The 25,795-nt window shown below is 39.8% G+C and overlaps 1 protein-coding gene across 6 annotated transcripts in view; it reads right to left on the reverse strand.

The window, feature by feature from the left end:
• Positions 1-25,795, reverse strand: part of EML1 (EMAP like 1) — a 121,079-nt gene that overhangs the window by 42,178 nt on the left and 53,106 nt on the right. For 4 of the 6 annotated variants that reach the window (XM_068682782.1, XM_068682780.1, XM_068682781.1 and 1 more), the window contains exons 2-4: positions 10,264-10,446; positions 7,498-7,560; positions 4,308-4,440 (exon numbers count right to left, since the gene is read on the reverse strand). In XM_068682782.1, coding sequence (XP_068538883.1) covers positions 4,308-4,440; positions 7,498-7,560; positions 10,264-10,446 — 379 coding nt within the window. The remainder of the gene's footprint in view (positions 1-4,307; positions 4,441-7,497; positions 7,561-10,263; positions 10,447-25,795) is intronic. The other 2 variants (XM_068682784.1, XM_068682783.1) reach the window with 1 other exon arrangement.

The raw sequence follows: 25,795 nt of genomic DNA on the forward strand, positions 1-25,795 counted from the left end.
GACACATTCCAAAGGCAAATTTAGTGTTAAGCAATGAACTTCAAGCCACATTACATCTGAAAGGAAGAGTGCTGGGGGAAGGGAAAGTTCTGCTCATGATACAAAAAGACCAACTTATTTTGAATGAAATTTTCAAATAATTATCCTACGCATAAAGTTCAAAATAAAAATATGGCAGAGTGTAAAAAGCTGGCACACAAAATAGCTCAATTTTGTATGCTGACTTCTACAGCATACACTAAACACGTGAAATTTAAAATCAAATTCCCTGAGATGAATTTCTTTGTGAAGACGACTTTCAGACGCTTTACAAAGACAGGCAATTCTTGATTATCTGTGTCAGGTGATTATTCAGTCCATCACTAAATCACTTCAGCTCCGCAGCAGCCAGCTTGCACCTGGCAGCCGTGCAGCTTTGCAGCACGTGTTGGTGCTGGATCAGAATCACCAGCATCACCAGGTTTTCTGTTTTGCACTGCATTATCGCTGTGTATTTTTATCATCTGATTGACCTGTGTCTTGTATTTTTTCCTATTCAGGTTATTTCATTCCTTCCTCAACTTGGGTAATTGGGTTCTGGCTATACAAGAGCTGAATGCTGAAGGGGGTTTGGTGCCCTCAGTTCTAATTGAAGTCGGAGTCAGTTGAGGTTACTCAACATTTTACAAGATCTGGTTCTAATTAACACATTAGGCCTTATAACAACCTATTGATACCCAGAGATGCACACTTTACATATGGAAAACCAATATGCATAGAGGTTAAGTGATTTGCATAAGGTCATTGAGGGAATGTGGCAGAATCTGAATAAAAACTCTGCTAGTTCCACCCTTTCAGCCTCAAGCCTTTTTTTTTTTATTATTATTATCTGCAATTTTATATTCCTGCCAGAAGAAGTCATTTCCATTTCAGATATTAAATGGGAAACTGGAAAATGTAGTGAACTCTGAACTGCATCTCCTTGGTAATCCAGCAAAGGGGATGAACAGTATACCAACCTGCGGGTTCAAATGAGTTAACCAATACATTTAAACACAGCTATTGTATGAAATGAGATTGTAGACTTATTGATAAGCACATCTATTTCTAAGCAATGGAATGTACGGACGCACACTTGATCTCCACAGAGATTATCTGCATGTATTTATACAAATACGCATGACATGCTGTTTAAAGGGACAGATCAAAATCACTGCAGTTGGATACCACACGTTACCTAACCTCATTTTTTAAATGAGAGAAAGGAAGAATCAGAAGTTACTTATTTGTAAATCCCCTTTTCATAACAGTGTTCAGATAAACATTTGGCAGGGATTCCACTAACCTAGGTGTATGTCTCTTTTGAAAATATGCTCACAGTAGAAGATGACGAAATTTTTTATTATATTAACCCTAGCATATATTTGTAGTTCACAACAGCAGACAGGTTTAAAATAAGATTCATAAAAGAAGTTTCTTCTTTAAAAAAACAAAACAAAACTTTTCTTTCACTTTACCTCTCAAATTTTACTTTTTTTTTTTTTTTTTTTAAAAAAGTTCTGAAAAACTCTGAATTTTTTCATTCTGCACTTGTATTGTATAGGAAAAGTATTAAAGTATCCAAGCTGAAATCAAGTTTTAAAGCATCTATAACCACTTAATACTATTTGGAGCTGCTATTCCACAACATCACGTTTTGGACTAATAGAATACCTACATTGTGAAGTAGTGGCAGTTTTAGAATCACTTTATATGAGAAGAGCACTATAAAACCATGGCAGTGGGTGATATTGGCAGTAGGGTGATGGTTGGACCAGATGATCTTGGAGGTCTTTTCCAACCTTAATGATTCTATGACATTAGCAGAGATGATAATTTACAAAGTTATTAAAAATTACACACTATTTATAAACTCTTCAGCATTAAGTGAAGCTTCTTAACAAGTTCTACCCACCTGAATAAACGGAACTATTTGACCTTGCTGCTATATTCATATTACCTTTATGCATACCCACATACAGCTCCTGAATGCAGAACAGCCCGTTATAAATACAAAGTATGAATTAATTTATATTAATGAACTCATCTACTTGACTATTCGCAAGTAAGCTACTTGGAACAGTTAAGACGTTACCTTTGAATACTGAATACTTGGAGCATGCTATACTACAAAACACAAAATCCCCTAAATTATTTTAAGGGTCATTATCAAAAACTAATGATTGTAGAGAACTATTTACTAAAAGTTTTGTACAGTAATTTATTAGGAAGGTCTTTTAACACTCCAACACTTCCTTTCAAACTGTATTTATAGCTAAGGCACAGAAATATACTTTAATATAGTTTAATTTAAAATAAACTAATAAATAAAATTGAATATTAAATTAAATCAATACAGCATTTTAGTGTTTGAAGGGAATAGGAATTCTACAGCACCTGGATTTTTTTTCAGGATATAAGCATGCATTCCTAGATTTAAGCACTCTAATAAGCTTCTGTCTATAACAGACAAACTACTCATATGTATTTTTTCTTTCCTAAAATGGAATATACATTTTAGTATTGCATATTTAAAGCACCTTCAGTTCAGCCCCCATAGCAAAAAGGAAACATATGAAAAGGACATTAAAATCCTTATGCTTTGGAAGATTTCACTCACAGACAAGCCAAGAGTCATTAAACACTCCCTAAGGAATCCCCTAAGGACTTTCGCACTAGCACAGAGGGCATCCAGACTGCAGGATGTATTTATCTACGGGGACTGGGAGCTCTGCAGGCACTGTCCAATGGATGGATTGAGTTATGCAAAGGCTTCTCAGCACAGAGAAAGGACAAGTGTGATTTTCACCTCCATTTGACCCACCCTGCTCTGGAGCAGAAAGTCCCCCATTGAACCTTGGATAGCGAGCGTACAGACTTGCAAGTCACACCCTTTGTACACAAGTGAGGCAGGGCAATACTTGTGATCTCACTTTGTTTCATAATTACCACTTAAAACTATGTGTTTAATGAACAAGAATAAAATTAGAATTATTGAGGAAAAAAGCTTGCAAAGAACAAGTTTACTTAAAAATTCACCATAGTGAATCAAAATAGTGACTTTTTTTAATACTAATCATTTTTCTCTTTAAAAGACAGGTTTTTCCACCCACTTGCCAAATTCTGATAACATAATTCTGATAACAGAAACGTTTATACAGTATTTACCTTCCTTCTCTTATCTTAAGGGCTGATTCAAGCAAACCTACCAAAACCTGCAGCTGCTGTGAGCCCTGTTTCATAGAAGCCCAATTCTATTTGGGTGACACTGAAATAACTACAGTGCTTTCCACTATTAATTCTGCATGGCACAGCCTCTCTATAACAACAAAACCCAGAGCTTCTTGAAAACCAGTTGCCTTCAAATGAGTAACAAAAAGAGTGGCATATAGTCACCATCTCCCCTTTAAGGAAGAAGTCTCTTTACAAAGGAAGCCTCAGCCCTTAGCATGTTAATACTCTCATCTCCACAACTTGCCTTCCTCAGAGTTGAGAGCATCATCTCCACAAAATGCTAAGGATGACACACAACAAAGTGTTAAAAAAAAAAAAAAAGGAAAAAAAATCCCCCATAGTATTATCTTTTACAGGCGAACAGTACAACAGACCAACACCACAACTATCACACGCAACTTGAACTTGCTCCACCCAATCCGCTGCATTTCGTATAACCTACGTGTACAAAACAAGCATACATGTCGCCCGCAAAAACACACACACACAAAGCAAATTGAGTAATTATTAAAGGGCATAAATACATGCTAGTGGTAAGATACATAAAACTTGATATTCTCATTTGCATGACTGTCCTAGGCATAGAATTCTCTTCCCTGAGATGCTTATAGCATTGTGCAGGCAGTTTCAAGATAATTTTACTGAGAGAAAACAACCATAGGTGACGTGCTGATCTGTAATGATAGCACAGTTACTCTCCAGACTGTTTTCTAACAGCTATTAAAAGAATCGCTGCAATACTTTTCATGTCATGTTACACAACAGTAGAAATGTGTTATTTTGTTAGACTACAGCAGCAAGAAAATAATACAAACTAGTAGATTAAGCATTGTGTGTTCTTTCAATATTCACAGCAATAACCTCAATTCCAATTAATTAGACCACATAAGTTTAAAGTTTATTAGAATGAACTCCATCTCTCCTTTTCTTTCTGAACTAAATACATATGGACCATTGCTCTGATAGTAATAAAAAAAACAAACATGTATTTGGAAGCTTGAAGGAAGAGATTCATTATTTTCTCAATTTAACAATTATAGTGTTACATTATGTACCTTTTTGCTGCTGGTGATACAGTTTCCTTTCTGGTTCCTGATGGGGAAGGTAAAGAGCCACTTGGTTTCTTTGGTAACACAGTTCCATTATTAACAGTAGTCCTTAAAGGCAGTGTTTGTACCAGAGGTCTTGCTGTAAAACAAGCAAAGGATGAAATCATTGGTTTTACTTTCATTTTTTCCTCCAGAAAACAACATTCAAATATTTTAAAAATATCTGTCTTGTATGCCATTTTTGTTTCATTTTGTTTCATTATTGCCAAACTTGCTATGGATGTATTATTTTTATTAAAAAAAAAAAAAATAAAAATTTCCTCCTTGTTATTTATAATGACATGAAATCATCTGCATATGGATTCAGCACACAATTCCGTAACTGTCACACCTGTAAAACCCTACTCTAGCTCAATCAGTTTACCAGTAAGTGCAAAGACAGCTATTGCCACCCAAACCAATCCTGCTCTGCTAAAAGAGCATCTGTCTGTTGCCCACCTGGACAATGCTCAGAAGTGTGCTAGAAATGAAAGCAGGCTGCTACCCCAGGAACTCCTGCCCTTTATTCGTTAACATTCATACAGGTTTTCCACGAGCAAATAATCTGTTAATAAATCCTTATTCTTCATCTACACACACACACCCCTCTTCTTTGAAAGAATGTGGGCTTCTGTTTGACAAACAAGAATTTTATCCCTCAGTCAGAAAAAGCTATTGAAAACACCAAAACTGTGGACTTAATAATAATTTGACACTATTTATGTTCTGACCAAATGTTGGCTCAAAAAAAATTTGTTATACACATCCAACCTGTAACTACTATTAGAATAACTGAGAAGTTCCATTCAAGTACGTTAGAAGTTAGTTACAAAACCAAACAGTGGTTAAAACTGCAAGCAATGAGTACTTACATGAGAACTATAGCAGAACATACCCTGGAAACACAGACACAAGCATGACTAGTGCTCTCTGCACAGCAAGGATGAAAACCAAATCTTTGTATAACACTTGAAACTTGACAGCACGCTGTATTACAAGCTATCTTTGTAAAGATGCCAAAAATCTCTGGGGTCAAAGAAAGAATACCCAAGGGAAACTAAACACAGGAGAAAATATCTGACAACCTTGTGAAGTTCAGTGAAAATACCTACGGAATACTCTGGAAAAGAAAAACAAAAAGATTGCTGAGGATAATCTAAAAAGTCAAAACAAAGAAAAACTAACAATTACAGTTCTAGATTATGTTATGATAGCATCTTATTGCAGCAGACTGCAAGCACGTATTGACTTGTTCACCTGAAGTCATATGTACTGAACAAAAAAAAAATGAAAGCCTGTGCATTGAAAAGATTGCATCAGTAAATATTATCTATTTGAGTGCAAGTTTCAAGACAAATTATATTTGCCTGACATGTGTACCAAAGCAGTTAATTTGATTAAAATATATACTTGCTTGTTACGTATTCATCATACAGTCACTTCCCATCAGTAAATATTGAAGCAATAAGGACTGTTTGGCTTAAAGGAACAAAGGATGACATGAAACCAGGTCAACAAATGAAAAAGAAACAGCTCCATGCCCACTGAGACAGCCTGTAAGTGCGGAAGACTGAATGGGTTGACCAGTACCATTCTTAGCAAGGATACAAAAAGCAAGAGCTGTCTGAGTTTAAAGGCAGCTTTAAGGAAAGACTAAAGACAAACGTGGGGTACCTTCCAGCCCTGTTCCCATGATCTATTTTAACAGACAGCTTTTAGAGCTGTACTGATTTTTCACAGGGACAGAGTTAATTTTCTTCATAGTAGCTTTTATGGTGCTATATTTTGGATTTGTGACCACAACAGTGTTGCTAGTGCACCGATGCTTGAGTTATTGCAGAGCAGTGCTTACAGAGTCAAGGTCCCTTCTGTTTCCCACACCATCCTGCCAGCAAGAGAAGGCTGCGGGTGCACCAGAAGCTGGGAGGGGACACAACCAGGGCAGCTGACCAAACTGCCCAAAGGGATGTCCCATGCCTCAGTGGGTCATGCTCAGTAATAAAAGCTGGGATGAAGGGGAGGGGGTGAGGGAGCACGTTCAGAGTGATGGCATTTGTCTTCCCAAGCAACAATTACAGATGACAGAGCCCTGTTTTCCAAATGGCTGAACATCTGCCTGCCAGTGGTGAGTAGTGAACGAATTCTGGATTTTGCTTTGCTTGCACGCACAGTTTTGCTTTAGCTAGTGAAGTGTCTTTAGCTCAGCCCAGGAGTTCTCACTTTCACCTTTCCAACTCTCTCCCCTGTCATGCTGGGGAGGAGTGAGTGGCTGTGTGGGGCTCAGCTGCCAACCACGGTTAATCCACAGCAAGAGGCAATACAAAACAGCTAAAACTTACTGTGCTTTTGCTTCTCACACTTAAAATAAAAATAAATTAAATCAGACATCATGATCCTATTTACTTCTACTCTATTCATTCCACAGCTCCATGCTGAATGCCCTACTACGTTTCCTGACTAATTACTGTAATGCCATAATTACTTCATGTATTACTGTGTATTTAATGTATAATTAACATATAAAACAGATTCTGTTGTATATTAGAGAATCAGATGGATGCAGTTAAGCAGTTGTATTCTTGTTTCCTGTCACGATTTCTGTAGCTCACAAAACTTTCATGAGGCTTTGAAATCATAAGTTAGAATAATAAAGTTAAATAAACAAATGATTAAAACATTTTTCCTTCTTTATAGTTATATAAAAAATGCCTATTAAAAGGTAGCTGAAGTGAACTCCAGCTGGAGGTTATTCTCTTAACCTTATGAAATTGAAGCTAGCAACAGCCAGTAATAAACCCTGCAACTTTTAGCAGTCAGAGGTTTTTGCTTCAGATCCAGCCCCAGCCCAGAATCCACGCTTGCTGGAGATTTAAAGATTTAGCCCCATGAGCAGATACTGCAGAAAGCAACAACACAAAACTCTTTCATGGCACACAGAAAAAAATACAAATTATTCAATTAATCCACTATTTACTCTGGCACTACTTAGTTTTTTTTACAAAGCTGTTTCATACCAGTGGTAATTGATGTAACAGTCAAACAACTCCAAGCGTGTCATTACTGTTAGAAGCAGTGGATGTCAGTAACTCAAACACACTCGTATTATTTCTTTGTCAGTAACATTTATTTTGGAAGTTCTGTTGCTTCAAGGTCTTACCTGTGGTAGCAGTACTGACATGTTTACCAGCCTCAGCAGCAGCTTTTTTAATCATACTCTGATCTATGGATTAATAGGGCCATTAAGTTTACAAACAAACCAATAATTGCAAAAGGAAAGAACAACAAACAAGAGTAAAACAAAGGCAGGAAGCCATACTGAACTCCACGAAGTAGCTGAATTAAATAAGGAAGGGGAAAAAAAAAAAAAGCCACCATTAGTGAAGGAGCTCCACAAACAGCAGATAAGCAGCTCGGCGCCTGTGACTTACACTGCTTTTAAGCTGCCCAGCTCAAGTCTAGAGCAAGAACGCACACAGACTGAAAACAAGGTCGAGCTCTTTTCCACTGTATGTTTGAAAGCCTTAAGCTTGAAATCTTTATAGCAATTTTAATTATGAAGTACTGGGAATATGTTGTCTTCTGTCCCATGAAGCTTCTTGTTCCAGACTTTAAACAGTACATTGGGGATCCCAAAACTGCTTCAAAGGGCAGAACCGCCCTAGGTCACGCACACACTTAATTCTGGACTGAACAAACGAAACAGCATGTATATAATGTGCTTCAAATACCAGTTGTGCGAATGAGATTTTGATGACACTTTGTGAGACCAAATTCCACTTTTAAAAATTATAAGTGTGGAATTGCTCATTAAATGATCAACGGAAAGAAAGCAGATCAGGTCACACTTAGCCCAAGAGACAAAACACAAGAAGCCACAGTTCCAGTTTCACCCATGCCCAAGCAAGCGTCTCTCTAACACTCATTGTTAGGAGCCACTGAAACGCTAGTCCAAGTTACCAAAATGAACTGAAATGGAACTTGGTCTTCTGGGCTAAGTGATTGCATGCGGTCTCTTATAAAGCAGCTGGGCCTACTACAGGGAAAACGGACCATCATGGGAAACGTACGTGACAAAACAGCTGGAAGAAACAAACCATCAGGATACCTCACATTCTTTCATGCTTTAGAATATGTTTAATAAGCCTGACCATACACTGATGGTACAAGCACTATATACCAGGTAATGGACGAGCAGTTGGCCTTTATAGACCCCAGTTTGCATTGTCACATGTACAGCTACTTACACTGCAATTTCCCACATACAATCAGAAGTATTTATGCCACATGCACATTTTAAAAAACAGCCATAGAAGGCAGAAATACAGGCTTATAGGAGTTTTTTATGAATGTACTTTGAACTATGGCTTTAACTACCTGCCATAACCATGAAAGTCTCTCCCGATTTACAGTTCTGTTCACAGAACCCATGAAAGCTCGGCTCTGTATTTTGATAAGTAAAGCCAGCAGGCAAGAAGAACTGATCTGGTTACAATTCAGCAATAATAACTAGACTTTATTTCCTCCACACATCAGATAACAACTATTTTACAGGCAACATAAAGCCTCTTTATCCCTTGTACAACCACATTTGGTGGAACAGACTACCTTCAGTAACATTCAACTTATCAGATATTTTAAATATTTTTTTGCAATTGAACAAACAAGGACAAAATGAGGAGAATACAACATGAAGGGAACAGAATGGGAGAACAACATCACGGATATTTAATACATATTCTATCCAACAAATAGCATCATATACAATTAACTAATCTGGCTCTGAAATTTTGTTCCTTTCTCTTTTCCCCATTTCCAGATCCAAAATATTAAAACAAACTTAAGATCTCAGTTCAGCAAATTAAGTAGTTCCTTATGTATTCTGTTAAATCAATGCCTAAAAGTAAATATCTTGCACAAAGTCACAAAGTAAAACAATTTGTAGCTCTGAAAAAGTTATGAATCCATAATTAAGTGACACTTCCTACACGTATTAATACAAATTAAAATTTTAATTCAAGACATCATGGTTTAGACAACAGAAAGACTACAAAGTCAGCCATACTTTTTTTTCTTATCTAGGTTGCCATCACTCTTACTCCGAAGATTACCCAAAAGTAGCTCACATGCTTCCACTAAGCTCCAAACAGGCTGTTTCCCACACCTTTACAGACACACTGATGACAGTACATCACATCAGTAGGGTTCTACTAAGCCCTTGCCTCAGTGAAGTGCTGGACATTTAACTCAAGCCTTTCTGATTGCCTACAAGCCAACATATTCATGTAGAAAATGGACCAGGCAAGAGCACTCTGCAGCGCATGTGCACAACACAGGACATTGCAGAGTGGCAACGTCTGTTACAGCTTTAATCCAGCTGGCTCTGGATCTGCTGTACTGTAGCTGATTCAGGCATCAACTGCAGCTGTACTTTTCCTTTTTTTTTTTTTTTTTAATCAAGCAGCTGGTGTTGCACCATCTCGTTGGTCATATCACCATGCCTCCACCATCCAGAAATGCTTAAGTTATTTTTAACTGAAGTTGCATTTTGCTTGAATTTACAGTTATTTTTTCCCCTATCAGAAAAACTCTTACAAGTTTCATCCACAGAAGATGAAACATTCCCCCAAAGAGTTTATAAATTAATTTTGATAAAAAATCAGGAAGTGGTAACCAAAGTTCAAGTAGGCTCTGGAATAAGCAGTAAGAATATGAAAATGCTTCAGTGACTCATAGGAACTTTAGAAGGCTTGCAGATTTAACCACTGAGATTTGTATGCGTTCTCTTTAAGGGGCTAAATTTCAAACTTTTTTTGATTTGCTGATTCTGAGCATTTTAAAGATCTAAAGAATAACCTAGTTTAATACACACAGAATGTTTTTATTGACTTGCAATACCTATTTTACATATATCTGAAATGCAAACCTTTGGTAGGTCCTTTCTTGTTCTGCATGGCCTGTTGTTCCTCTGTAATATTCAAGCGTCGAACCACATCAGCAAGGGCAGATTTAAGCAGCTGGATGTCATCTTCTTGCATCTGGACACGTTGCTCCAGAGAGGCAATGCGATCCGTTACCTCCATACTGCTTGCAGCAGAGGCACTGTCATCTAAATTAAACAACAGAAAGAGATGTATTACCAACAATGTATAATATCAAAGATATTCCGTTATGGTTAAGCAGCTGCTGGTAAAAGCAAGATTTTTTTTCCTCAAATCTGATGACCTCTGGAGGAAGAAAGTTTTTAAGCAACCAAAAGGAAGAGATGGAAATTCAACAATTGAACGGGAAAAAAAAATAAAAAGAATATCTAAGTAAGAAGAGATAATGAAGTTGGCTTTCAGGACTACTTATTGTGAATCAGACTATCCATGTGCTCTGCAGTTCTGAAGAATCACAATATTCTAATAATTCAATATTCTACTTAACACAACTTTCAAGTATTGGCAGTCATTTAGATAAAGACCTATACTTTCTGATATTTTGCATACACTTCTAGATTTTTCTCTCTCATATATGTGATAGAACATGTGTATCAGACAAATAAAAGCAATGGACAAGCTTACATTTTTTCAAGTATCATCTACGGACCGGAGAAAATATGTTAACCCATCATAACTAGTATATACTTGCTTGATATTTAAACTAGTAACCACAATCATAGTTCACTTCTCCCTAAGTCCTCATTAGAGTCCACGGCATACATCTCTTCTGCCTGTTAAAGCCAACCTCTTTATGAAGAAGCTAGTATTTGCTTTCATTTCTTGTGTACTTTATTTCCTTCCATCCCAAACCAGATTTTTCCACTTCACTTGTACAAAGGCATAAAATGAAAGTTAAATGCCTTGTGCATAACAACTAGTGCTGAACTTTAAAACAAAGTCCTTCAAACAAGAAAATAACAGTTTCAACTTCTGAATGCATTTAAAAGCACGCCCAAAAATGTTTATGCATACAAACATTTAATCAAAAAGGTCTGGGGAAAAATAGCATTTAAAGTTAAGAACTTCTATTCATCTCTGATCCAATCAAATGCAAATTGTTTTCAAAATCTGTTCATAAGCTGCTCTTTGGCTTACTCACTCCTCACATCCCCAGCAGCTATCTGTGGTTACCAAAAGCAGACTTGGAAACAAATACTGTAACGATACTGACAGTCCATAAATAATTACAGGCTAATATCGCTTAGGCTGCTTGTTAATTCTGTTATAGAATTTTCAGAGTGTATTTTTAAAACACACATTAGGATATTAAAGCTTTTATACTGAACACAACGGTTAACCCAAGTGCCCAGTTCTGACAAACTAAAACAAAACTCGAGCTCCTGAAAAAGTTTCCCTGCGACACGACCAAAATGCTTTCCAAACTTTGGCACAGTCGTGGTTCTGCTCAGCACAGGCTTCTGTAAGGCAGCTGGGACAGGTAATTAATCCCCCAAATCAGATGGGCAGACATGCTGGCAGCAGTATGAGCTGCCTGTAGAACTTAACCTTGCCTTGTACAAACAAAAGGCCCACGCTGCTCTAATGACTTTACACTTTAACTCAGCTGGAAATAACACGGATTAGCATACTGGACAATAGGCAACCAAATCAAAAGCTTGATTTAACCAATACGAGCCAAATTCAAACTTCAGCCATTCTGCCAAATTCAATATGTTATGGCATAGTTTTCTTCTGAACTCCGTAAACAGCCAGCTCCCAAGATGGGGGTAGAGAAGGAAACCCAAGGGGATATCTGTTGATGATAAAGTTATTTACCCGTTACAGAAGAAAGACATCCTCATTGAAGTATCAATTACTCTAAAGTGTAAAGCAACAGTAATTTTGCTTAAACATAACTCTTCAAACAGTAAAGCAACTGCTGTATTTGCAGTCCCTGACAGAATCACCGCCACTAATCACCACCAGGACGTACATCTCCTCCTCCCTGCCCATCTCCAGCTGTCACTTCAACTTTTCCCCTTGCATCCCTGAGGACCAGGCAAGGAGGAACAGCCCCCTGTCCCGGGCATGGCTCATCCTGGCCTTCCACAGTTATGGCCCCTCCAGCTCCACCTGCACCTAACTCGTGTTCTTGCTGCAGCCTACAGCTTGCTCTTGCATGGAAGTTGCCACACTGGATCCAGTGCCCTCCAATATATTTAGAAAAAAAAATTAAGTTTCTAACAGCTTTCAGTAAGATTATGACTGAAGACAAGGTGTGTTAAGAGTCCAGCTACAGTTAACTTTTCCATCTCTTTGCATACATGTACAAGTAAGCTATGAAAGGAATATATGGAATATAATAAATATAATAATATTCCATATAATATATGGAATACAATAAAGAAATGTTTTCTGAAGAATGTGAAGTTCAATTCTGAAACAAGCATTATGCAAGGTGAGGATGGCATGTTCTGGCAGCTGGGATCACCAGATCAGAGTCTGTTGAGCAATAAAGTTACAACTGAAACACAAGCAAATAAGCAAAGCGACATTGTACCAAAACAAGAGGAGGGTAATTAATTACATAAACTAACCAAACAACCACAAAAAAAGGTCACAACAGATGTTATCTCCTCTGCTCACAAGAGCAAGAGCTGTATTGTTGTCTTACTCGTGCTTTGCCCCTGCAGCATACAGCTCTTCGTCACAGCAGAGAACAGTCGAAGGGCAGTTCCTAACAAATATAAGTAAGGGAATAGAGACTGAGCAGAACCATCTCGTTATTGTTCCAAAGCCAATATTAAAAGTGAAACAACTACATGTTTCATTGCTAGAGAGTGTCCAAAAGAGGGCTACAAAGATGATGAAGGGTCTAGAGGGGAAGATACATGAGCAGCTGGGCTTAAGCCCCGAGCAGAGCAGGCTGAGGGGAGGCCTCATGGCGGCCTGCAGCTCCCTCACGAGGGGAGCGGAGGGGCAGGTGCTGAGCTCTGCTCTCTGGGGACAGTGACAGGACCTGAGGGGATGGCACGGAGCTGGGACAGGGGAGGGTCAGGTGGGATATTAGAAACTCCACATTTTCTCCTATATAAAACATTCTCAAGCATCCTGCCCCAAACAGGCCATGCCAGGAGCACGAGGGGCACTGAGAAAGCACGCGGTGCCAAGAGGTGACAAACTGCCTTGCCTTGGGACGGTTCAATCATAGCTGCATCATCGCCTTCATGGTCCCCACGTGTGCTGTCATGGCAGCTGGGTTACATGGATTTTCATGGCACAGTTAGGTTAAAGCAACTGTGGGACACACACTATCGTAAGGACATAAAAAGCCTCAAAACACTTCATGGTTATCCCAGGAAACACAAACCGTGCTTTTAAAAGAAAACCAAAAAGATAGAATTTGTGCAGTGGTAATACACAAATTTTACTGCATAGTTTTACAATCTTATAAGAATACCATTACATCAGTACGCATTGCTTTTTGTGACCATAAATCCAGTAACTCTAGCAAGTTCTCAACACTGTCCATATACTTAGATTTGGTGCCCTCTTTGCAATCAAATATCATAAAAACCACAGCTGCTCACGATCTTGAAAGGTACATGAAGGAGCCCGTAAATCCTAACAACTTACGCTGAAGCATTACGTACTGCATCACATCTACTCAGCAGTCACCACCACCAGTTTTGCCCACGGACCGGCAGAACAGCCATCCTATCGCCTACACTGGTAGCACCCACAGCCTGTTGGAATTAATCACCATCCTTTTTTTTGTTTGTTTTTAAAGAAGAGGAAGATGGGAAGAAATAAAACGAAAATAGGAATGAGAAGGAAAAAAGTATTTTAAGTACTTTTATTTTTAAAGTGAAATGTATGCAATTTGTCAGTGTTTTTTGTGGTGTTTTTTTTTTTTTTTTAAGAGCTCGTAAGTGAATCACATTCTACATGTGCTCATTTATTTTTGTGGATTGTAGTGCAAGTCTAGATTACTATCTCATGAGATTAATGCCACCTACAGTGTCCAAAGTTAGATAAAATGAGGAAGTATCAGCTCAGATGACTGTTCTATCATTATAATACACATTTATGTTAAAGCTTAAAAAGAACAGTCATTTGTCATTTATGCTTTGCTGAGATTCTGCAGGTTTTAGAGAATACACGAAAAAAAAAAAAAAGGGAGAATGTTCTTCCTGCACTCTTTAAATTTTCCAACCAGCTAATCCATGATCTCATAGATTGGAAAGATTTCTTGTGGCAAACTAGAAGACAATACTGAGTCAGATGATTAATCTGCTTCCAGAGCGTCTTCCAGTTTTTCAGCAATTTATTACTTGAACTTAGCCAAATGTGAAGAAACTTCTGAAGCACAGCCAACAAGAGGATGTGCACACTCTTTGCAAGTCAGAAGGATTGAAAGATTTTTTTTCTTTGTATGTAGGGTAAAGCAAAATGACACACTTCCACTACTAGTTAGAGGTAGGCATATTAAAATGAATGCTATTTTCTAGTTTTAGCCTGATGGAAAACCTAAATCTGAATTGTAAATTAATGATGTAGGAAATAAAGGAGGTCTCAGAGTTAAAAGCATTTCTTTTAGGAAAAAACAACAACAGGAAACATTTATTTTTGCATTGTCAAGTGTCTGTAGATTTTCAAGATGGGTAAGCTGTACAAGTGTTCACTTATTTTCCGCACATTGTAAAATACAAATATAAAAAAGCTAAAATTAAAACAGACTTGGCATTTTTCCCCCCAAAGAACTACTTCATTAAACAAACATATTTCACCTTTGCCTTATGCAGACATTAATTTTGAGACTATGCTGTCCAGCTCAGACCATGACAGCTGATTAAGTAATGGAAACATTAGATACTGATTCTGACTGGTAAGCAAGTTTGAGCTTATTCAATCTACATTGTCTCCTTAGCGTACCAATTAACAGGATGAAATTGTAAATGAAGTACTTCCCCAACTTTTCAGGATACATTCTGTGCATTATGCATTTGGAAAGAACCTAGCACGATGCAGGGGTGCTTGCCAGACACCATTAGAGTCCTCACTAAAAGCAGCCTCTTACAGCCCTGGCCAGAGCTGTCCCTGAACTCAGATGCACTGCAGAATATCAGAAGAGAAAATCTAAGCCTTCTAGAGATGGCAAATTTCAGCAGTGGTCTTCTGCAGAAGTTAACTGATAACATAAATGATGGAAACCATGGCAAAGGATGGCAGAGAAACGTCAGCATCACCCACACACAGAGATACCTTTTTTCTCAAAACAAAAACACAGAGTGTCAGTAAGCCTGAACTGAGCTCAACTGGTAGTAATACTTTGAGATATCAGCAAGTACATCACTCTCCACACTTCTCCTGAAACCATCTGATGTGCCAGGCCATCGAATCCACACAGTCCAATAAACTCGATTGTCCCTTTCCTCCCCCTGGCTGGGAGTACCCCTGTACAAGTATTCACATTCCTTGGAAATCACCAATAATTTCAGCACCCCTAGAGCCTTATGAAACGTGCACATGGACAGAGTTCTCTCCCTGCAGCCAGGCATATTTCAGAGCACGAGAGCTGCTGAAAGGCCCGTGACACCAAAGCACGGCCCCGCAGCTCAGATTAGACAGGGCCATCCATCAGTTTTGACCTAGTATGCTAGCAATAGCAGGTAGGAATACTAAAGATGTTACACTTGCAGAACAATTTTTCGGGTTTCAGACTCCACTAACTTTGCAAAGCTGTCAGAAGCTGCACATGTCACTTAGTACACATTTGGCAACCTCCCCTTCTCCTGCCCACATCATCGCTGAGATCTCATGCAACAAATCAAGTTACTGGAACTATTTTCTCCTTGGGAGTCACACTAGCACTAACTTTCAAACGATCTCTCTGCCTCACCTCTCTCGATGCCATCTGTTTAGCCTGGAACTACAACAGTGCAGAAAAAAATCCCTATACGGCAGGCACCTCCCACTTTAAATCCTGTCCTCCCTTTTTCGTTCATTTAATGCATCTTTCAGGCTGGGGCACAAAAGTCAGCCACATAACCCATTTTATTGATACAGTCTGTCTGAACTGTCAGCACCAGAGTGCTAAAAGGAGAATTAGAAAGAAAAACAACCATTAAAATCTAAGGTTTAAAACAAAAAGATCTTTCAAAATGAAAATGAGCAATTCACTGTGGCACTTAAACAGTGGAATGCAGCCACGACACAGTTGCCAGGCTCAGACGCAAGATCTGGAAAGTACCAAGCATTCTGGTGGCTCTTTCTGCGGCATAATGTCAGCAGTCTTTGGCAGACCAAAAGAATCTCTGTGCAGGAGAACAATGGGAAAATAAAACAGCAGTTTGGTTTCCTTTGACAACACAACACCAAGCCCCTTTGTTTAAAAGATTAGTGTCGACAGCATCACACAGGCTATCTTTCCTCCATCCACTTCCCTGATGCAAAGCATTATACCATACCTGGAACACAGCAGCAGCTTTCCAGGCTCGTCTCTGGGGAACAATGACAACACATATGTGCAACAGCTTATCCGAAAGTCTGGTACGTACTGGACTGGTGTGCTAGACCCTGATTTGACCAGATTAGAGCTTTCCGCTGTGAGAAGCAAGTGGATTTAAAGCCCACAATAATGTTATCCTATTTAAGCTTGTTATTTGGTGTGGTTAAGAGAAAAACCAGACAGAAATCTTTAGCTACGGTTAAAGCTGTAAAACTGCCTTGCTTTACGTGAAGTCCTGGAAAGCAAAAGTGCTTGCCAGCTGAATGCTACAGGAATGAACTGTCAAATCCTCGAATTGCATTTTATTATAAAAACGTATGATAGGATAAGAGAGCAAACACCACTTGTCTAGCTAGAAAGCTTTGATTCTGGGGAACAAGAAGTCGAGTCTAATCTTTAAACTTGATAGCTATAGACCCAACATACCTGTCTCTAAGCCTGTATAGGTACAGCTGCGTGAGGTCTCTGAACGGGTAGGACAACTTTTCAGTTCAATCCCTATTCAAATCAATGTGCTTAAGAGCGATTAGCATCGCAAGGAGCTGCCCTGGTTGGATACAATCAGGTACATCGCACAGCAAAGTAATCTGAACAGACCAGATTAGTTTTTCCATGTCCTCAGAAGCTATGTGTGTAGGAGGAGGGAGGACAGTGCTATCCCACATATCCACCTAATGCTGTACTCTGCGTTGCACTGGGAACCCATGAGAAAGGTGATGTAAGAGGGACTATAGTAAAAATAACATAAATCATTATATGAGAACAGACCATGCTTAAACTATTCAAGAAGTTGTAACCCAAATATGTGTATTCTTTATACAGACTACAGATGGTTATTTTTGTGAGCAGTATTTTCTCTTCTCCAACATAGCTAACTATTGTAGTCCAATATCTGTAAAAGTCTATTACTGTATTTCCAAACATTCACTGACAAATAACTTGTCCTTTTACAGCTTCACCACTAGAAAGTTAAAGAAAAGGAATATAACTTCCTAAAATTAGAAGCAGAATGTGAAAAGAAGGCAATCTATAAAAGCAATCATCACTGAGAATCTCACAGCTGGGTGCTCTGTACTCATTAACAAAATGAGAAAGAAGAAAATGATCTTAACAGAAAATTCTCAGAAAGTTCCTCATGGCTAACAAGTCAGCGATTGCTACAGCAAAATTATAAGCATGTGCCCTTGACCTGCCACTAGCTGACAAGCTGAAGCCAGCAGCTCACTGTTTTCTCCCCAGCAGATGGTAGATGAGATGCAATTTGGAAATCAACCAGTTAAAAATGATCTTCCCCAACAGAGCCCTAGTGAAAGACAGAAGAAATTTTCAGCATGTCAATAAATTAGAGGAACTTTCACGAGAAGAGCTTCATCAATGCAAACGCTTTACAGCTCGGAGTTACTGTGCAGGCTCTGTCGAGCATGCAAAGCAATCGGGAATGGCTTACCAAATTATCATTGCTCCACGTTTTGCTGGGAGCAGCCTGTACAATAAAAAGACATTGTAAACAAAACCCAGGAGAGCAAAGACAGCATTCTGTAGCCATAGGATTACTCCAAGGTCAGTAGTTTGAGAAAAGTGACCCCATATGATCTGCCTGGAGTTAAAAAGCTAAAGATACAGCATAACAAGAGCTTGCAAAGAAAGGCAAGGGTGGTGTCATTAGCAGAGCTACCTAAGGGCAGCAGAGCCAGGCAGAGCATTGCTGTGTTTTACTGTTTTGCATTCTAAGTGATGCTCTGAGGAACACGGCTGTACCACCACCACCTTAGGGGTAAGGGAACAAAAGCACGCGTGGAACGTGGGAGAGCAGCTCCACAACTCTGACCTTTGTGGCAAGGTTACTGCTAAGAGTTCAAGTCCTGTTACCAAAACTAGCAAAGGATGAGTTCAGATTTGTCACATGATGCACGCTAATAAGACTTTCACTTTTGTTTTGCATTGTCAGACAAAATGAACCAAACGATGCAAGGTTTGCTTACGCTTACGCGAAATGTGTTTTAAACCACATGCAAATAAACTCCACACACTGGTGCATACGACACATTCTTAAAAACTTTACCAGTACTCAGTTTAACATATTGCCACTGCCTTAAGAAAACTGGATGTCTCCCCTAGATTCTTCAACTGCTTATCAAGCAAATAAAGCAGAAAGATCCACTTTTACCCGCGATCAAGACAGACTTAAAAGGCAAGAAAGCTCATTTAAAACATCTTTTAAAAGTTACTGATGACTAGGTAATTTTAGAAGTTACCTGTGACTGTGCATTACATACCAGCATTGTATTGTTTCTGTACTTATGTATTTCCCCAAGGAGATGTTGATCCCCACTAGCAGGAAACCATTAAGAGGCACCAGCCACTAGCTGATCAGCAATTAAATGCAGCCTTACAGTACATTAGAGGCAGCACTATACAAGCATCTCAGCAACTACTTACGTTAGCACAGTTTTTTCCATTTCCAAACTTCTGCATTAGATATTGGAATAGTACCTGACACTCAAACTTCCTTGGGCCATTAGCTCTTAATCTAACTTCTATAATCCGAATTTTTATGAAAATTGTAATCATATATGCAAAAGTTTCTAAAACAAATTTTAAACAGTGTTAAACTTTAGAAATATATAAGCAAAACCATCTTCCTTTTAAGAAATTAAAGATCTATTAAAACTGAGACAACACCGACAGTAAGAAATCCAGAGTTATCAATCTGAAATGGTTTCTGTTTTGTCATGTTTCGTAAGTGGATTCTTTGAGAGTCAGAAAATCTCAGCCTCCGATCAATACCTTTTACGAATAAGATATAGCCACTACTAAACATTTTGCTTTTTCCTGAAGATTTATCATCTTTCCAAATTGTTTTCTATGGACTCAAACCAAGCAGCATAATACAAAAAGAATAACACATTCCTCCTGCACCTGCAGAAAAGGTTACCGAAGTCAAAGGCAGATTCATCACTTTTGAAAACTCTGGTTACTTGTTCTCAGCTAATGGCTCCACTTCCAGCAGTGGTCTGACTTGTCTTCAGAACTCTGAACCTCCTGAATATTTTAGAGTCTGGAATTAATGCAGTATAACATTAGGTTTCATTATAGGTTGTCAGTAAGACAAGTTACAATTTAAATATTAAAGGAAGAAAAAAGTCATTCAATTTTAGAAAACTATTTCCAGGCTTATTCTAAAACACATCTTGTTCAGTGTTTCCTTTCACAGTAATGTACAATTTTTTCCACTACTGCCAGTTCATCTAGTGTTTGTGAGAAGTACTTGAATTATCTTGTGGCAGTCTTGCTTGGACGGGAAAGGGGAGCAAAAACCTGCAGGAAGGCCACAACAGAGTGGAATATTTCCCATCTCGTCCATCTTCAGTGGGGGCTAAATCTTCTTTCTATTTTATTCTGACAGATATCAAAGCTACCACTTCAAACTATTTGATATACAGTAAAACAATAATTTATGCCAAATTTTTTTAATTTTAATACTATGATCAGAAATTTTAGTGAATACAGGGAAGGAAGACAAAACACTCTTTCTTAATTCTTTAAAAAAAAGAAAGATGATTTCATGTTCTGTTCAGGAAACAGAGAATCATCCATCTGAAAAGTTACTTGGTTTAAGATGCAACTCTTCTATTTAAAGGAGATTTGCATGCCCCCCTCCCACCAGCAGATTCCCTAGCATGAGATCATGTTTTTATTACAACAGGGTGCACAGTATTGTCAGAAATGTCACCCTGCTGTGGTGCCATTTGCAGCACATTACGTAAGCGGGGTCCTACCACCCTCACAGAGTGAAGGAGTTGTGCTCCAAGGCTTGCCCCATCCACCACGGCATTTGGCTATGCGACAGCAACACGCACTTGGCCTGTTTATATTATAAAGAAATTCCAGTTTTCATGGAGGAGGAAAGGAAGGACTCAGGGAGAATCTATTTTGCAGACTTTGCGTGTGTTGAAAAAAGCCTACAAGTGTGGTTTGACCGACTAACACAGCTTTGCATCTCCCCAGGGCTACGTATGGGCCTCGGCAGGAGGGACAGAGCCAGCAGATGCCCGGTCTGCCCTTGCAGAAAGCAAACCCCCAGAGCCCGGTGCCCGGCCAGTGCTCTGCCTCGAGGGCCTCCTGGGGCTGAGCTCCTGCTGGTGGCAGCCAGGACTTCTCCTCTGAGAGTTTCGCTTGAGAGATTAGATGGGCTAAGGGTGTGCTGAGCACATCCTTTTCTAAAGGCCATCTCCTAACAGCACTGACCTGAAACGCCAGTGCCAATAAAACAAGCAGAAAGCCTGCCCAATAAAGCTCGTCACCTCTGTGGTTGCCGCAGCCTCTGAGCTCCAAGCTTCAAGATGCGGCTGAGCCGACTGGCAAAGACAAACCTTTAGGTTTAATACGGCCATACAGCAGTAGCACAAACGTTCCCTTATGCTTTCTTGGCTCTGGGGAACCTCACAGCACTTGGACCTCTGTATCCAGCTGTACCGACACAAGCTAGGGCAAGTACAGCCACTTGAATTAAACTCATTTAGTATTTTGATGGTTCTCTCATGAAGCTGGAAATTTTTTTCTTCTTCCCTCCTCCCTTCTTTGATCCTTCTTTTTTCTTTTTTTTCCTTTAGTCTATGATTTCAGAAGGCAAATTCAAAACATGCCAGGACACCACTTAGCATTATGATCTTTATGATTCAAACAGGAACATTTTTAAAAGCAGTCCTGAACACGGATTAGCTGCCTCCAAGCATGTAACATTTATTTCAGTGATGAGACTCACGCTAGACAATACCTGAGCACAATAAGCTTCTTCAGGGGCACACAGCAATGAATTCCACGGGCAATAAGGCGAGCAGCACACTGAACCTGGAAAATTGCTAGATTTACGAGAGGTGGGAAAAAGGCTGAAATTCATTGGAAAACATTTCTCCCAAATGCACCGAAGAGATGCCGCAGAAAACAATATCTGCTCTCAGCACAGCAATTTTCTAGGGCAGACAAGGCAAGCAGAAGATGCCTTTTTTTTTTTTTTAATACCCTTCAGTTCAGCAGAAGACAGACAAGAATGGAAGCTAGTAAGGAAAAGCTCCAGCCAGAAAATACTTAAAGTTATGTAAGATATACAAACATAATAAACTTCTCATGGTAACGCACACAGATCAAGAGGTCACATTGCCAATATTTAATGGTCGCATTTAGTAAAAATATCCCAGATGTCAGGCTCTATCCACAGCAGAGAAGGCCCAAATCCAGAGCTACACTTCCCTGGGTTACAGTGGCAGAGCTCCACAATCTAAATGGTTTTCTTTGTAACCATACTTCCCAAACTTTGACAAAACCAAGCATTTGATTTTTGTTTTACTTTTCTCTTAAACATTTTACTTTGCAATCTAGTTGATCAGGCATCCCATTATAGGCAAGCAAGCAAGCGATGGCTATAGCAGGAAGCATCACCACAGCATTCACATCCCCAAGTCTCCATATCCAATCCCACCTCCCCCCCTTTTTTAATGGAAACGGGAAATATTCACAAGCATGCTATCAACTTATGCCTTTCTAGATCTTCTTGCCAGAAAAAGAGAGGCTTTTGAACCAGCTATTAAATTTACAAGCTTTGTACTGACTGGATTTAAATTTATGATAAATTCATGTACTGGATTTATTGGACTCCAGGAAAGTCTAGCTTATGAAATGAACAAGGCACAGCTCCCACAAAAATTACAATAAATGATAAAGCAATTTAAAAAACCTGCAACAAATGAATAAATCAGTTGTACTTTAAGCTTCATTACACAGCCTTCATTCTAATATCTAACTTTCAAAAGCTTAAAAAGAAATGCTTAATAATCTTCCTAATTTTTCCACAGGTGTTAACCTTTCCAGCTGTGTCTTTTCAGCCACAGCAATAACTGACAGCAATGAGATGGCATCAGCCTGTGGATCTGCTCTTCAGCCCATTCAGTCTCCTCACTGCTTGTTCAATTATTCCTCCTTTTTCTGGGGGTTCCTAGCATCCCCCAGCAGACCTGCCCCGCCTGCTCCCACCAAGCCCAACCCGCCTGCAGCTCCCCATCCCAGCTCACTGCAGCCTCCCCCAGCTCAGCTTTTGCACCTCCTGCTTCCTCCACGCAGCCTGGGAGCTGCAAAGCAGCTGGGAAAGAAGAGCAAACACATTCACCACATCCACCACAGTGGCTGAAGGGTAAAATCTATCCAGCCTTACCCCTACAGCCTAAATTGGGGTTTCCTTAGCTGTTCTGTGGGGCTAAAGGCAACACATGCCAGTCTGGGGACTAGAGGCTGGAGCGAATTCAGTTGTGCCGCTGCAATGAAGCCTGATGTGTGCACAGACGCAGTCTGATATTTTGGCAGCTCAAGTCTCTGCTGCAAGGTCTGATTTCTGGAAGACTGGTGGCTCGGCAAGTGGGATGGACCAGCGGTGTGATGGGGAAGGGGCCCTCCCTGACGGTGTCCAGTCTTGGAGAGCTCAGCCCGGCATTCTCTCAAGGCACCAAACCAGTGCTACACAGACCACTTTTTCCTCTCTGCAATCTTCAGGAAAGAGTTGAGCTCTTTGAACCTTTCTGTTAAGCAGACCCAGATGAACACATCTGGGTGCAGAAGTTGTGCACTAAGGCAGAGGCTGACTCCCGGCTACGCCTGCACCCAGCCAAAACACGGCACCGACAAGTGAACTAGTGCCAGGCACTCGCAACCAGCTCCCGACTGCTGACGGAGAAGCCACTGGACAAGTCCCTGCAGCACAGGTAGTCGCTGCTGCTGCTGCTTATGTTCTGTATGGAAGAGCTTGCCCCATACCTCAAGTCAGTACATGCAGGGTCGCAATTACCTCCATGAGGAACGTACGGGAGTCGTTGGCGAGTGCCTCCATCAGCGGCTCCAGGAGCTCGGAGGGGAGCAGAGCAGGGAGCGGGTCCCTGTTTGTCGTGTGGAGCTGGGAGCTGGTGGGCAGGCACAAACTGTGGGATTAGGTTCACAGCAGGCACAGTACCCAGAATACATCCATTTTCCTGGGGGATGATTTAAGATTCATACAATGTAATTAAGACCCTTCATCCTTCCTCTTTTTGCCCATTCCTCCTTCTTGATAAAAAACTAACAAAAGAGCCATCGTCTTCAGCTGCTCTTTCCTGTGACCTCAATAGGATACAAAGGGCAGGAAGGATAATGCTCAGAACATACAGTGTAATAAAAAGGTGATTATTCTAGAAATTAATTTGAACATGACTAAATAAGACACTGGATTTAACTGGAAGGTAGCGCACAGCTATATGATTATATGCATAATATGCTGTAGAAAGAGCTGCTTACCTGGACAAAAGGGTTATTCTGAAATAGAAATGGAAGTGCCAGTAGGTTTCTCCGGCTAGTCTTGGATTATTTCAAATGGGTACAGCTCTATTCTGCTCTGCACAATTGTTCAGAGGGTTGCATCTTCAGTGTAACAGTGTTGCTTAAAGAAAAATGCATATGAACGAGCGTATCATTCATACCTCCTGTCTTGCCAGCCCACACCTTTTTACTAGCTAATTATCATGTGGAATCTGTCAAAAACATCAAGAGCTTTTTTTTCCCCTCGTATTTTTTTTTAAGCTGCACCTTTTAGCATTAAAAATAAATAAATATGAAAAGCATCTGGAAAATGCAGTGTTCATTTGTTCACAAGGTTCGTGCCTACCAGCGGTGCAATGACACCCCTGGGCTGTTTGGACCCAATGCCAGCACTCCCTGGGAGGAGCTGTGAAGGCTGGTGCTTGTTTCACTGCCCCAAATTTCCACTCCCACAGCCATGGAAGTGGGAATTCAACGTCTAAATGGCAAAATACGATCGAGGTTGCAGAGATTATTCGGGGCTGGCTGCTGAAATAATTTTCTCTTTTTATTTCAGAGAAGATATGAGCTCTGTTACCTTCAGACTGGCAATAACCGTTTCTGCGTGGTACACAGCTCCTAAACGCGGAGCCCTGAAGGACGGGTAACTGGGACTCGTAACCAACAAACCAATTCTTCCTGGCAGTTCACGGTCAGAAGAGGAACTATTTCACCATACAAACCCCTCACTTGTCAAGAGTCACAGAACTGCTCCTTCCAGCACGGAAGGATTTCAGTTTATTACTATGCAACTCTAACATTTAATTTTAGTATGACGAGTGGTTATATCCAAAGAGAAACTGAACACATATCTGTGCAGCAGAACAAAAGGTACTACAACAAACGGCAAGTAAAAACAGACCATTTACACTGCTGTATACAAGAAATGAGATATCTACTATAAAAGCTACAACTGCATTTACAGTAATGATAAATCTTCCCCAACGCGTAGCAGTCAGGAAAGCAAAGGCAGTTAGGCTTTGCTGGGTTACAAAAACAGTTTCCACTGCTGAACCTGGAGGTCCACAAGGATTGATTAAACGGCGTTGGCACAGAACCCCCATGAGCTGCTGGTTCGACCCAGAGCCCAGTGGTTCGGATGAGGGAGTGTGCCCTGCTCCTCGCACCAGGTTTGTGCCCCTTAGGGCAGGGCGAGACAGCACCCCTCACCTCTGTGCTCTCTGCCACAGATGGGCCTGGACAGCCTCCTGGCCTGGACAGCCTCCTAAAATGAGCAATGAGGGCTCAACACCAATTTTTTTTATTCATTTTAGATAATACCAACTCTAGTATCTCCTAATCTGAGTTAATATTAACCTCTAGCATCGGAAATGTGCATGAAATGTGCATCTAGCATGTGCAAGAAAACTGGGCTGTAACACAGCACCTACCTCTTGACTCTCATATCCCACTTCCTACACGGATTAACCACTTTCTAATGCTAAATAATAAAACTCTGGAATAAAACATTTTTCCTCAGTATTGATTTTAACAATTGTTCAAAATTGAAACCAAACCAGAAAAAGATACCATCTTTGCAATTCTCTACTTTTTATAGACCCTAAATGCAGCTTCACTTACTCTTGTGTATTGTTTCAAGCTGTTAAATATCTACATGCTGGAAAGAAAAAAAAAAAAAAAAGGCA

Source organism: Anas acuta, chromosome 5, assembly GCF_963932015.1.
Source record: "Anas acuta chromosome 5, bAnaAcu1.1, whole genome shotgun sequence".
Lineage (NCBI taxonomy): Eukaryota > Metazoa > Chordata > Aves > Anseriformes > Anatidae > Anas > Anas acuta.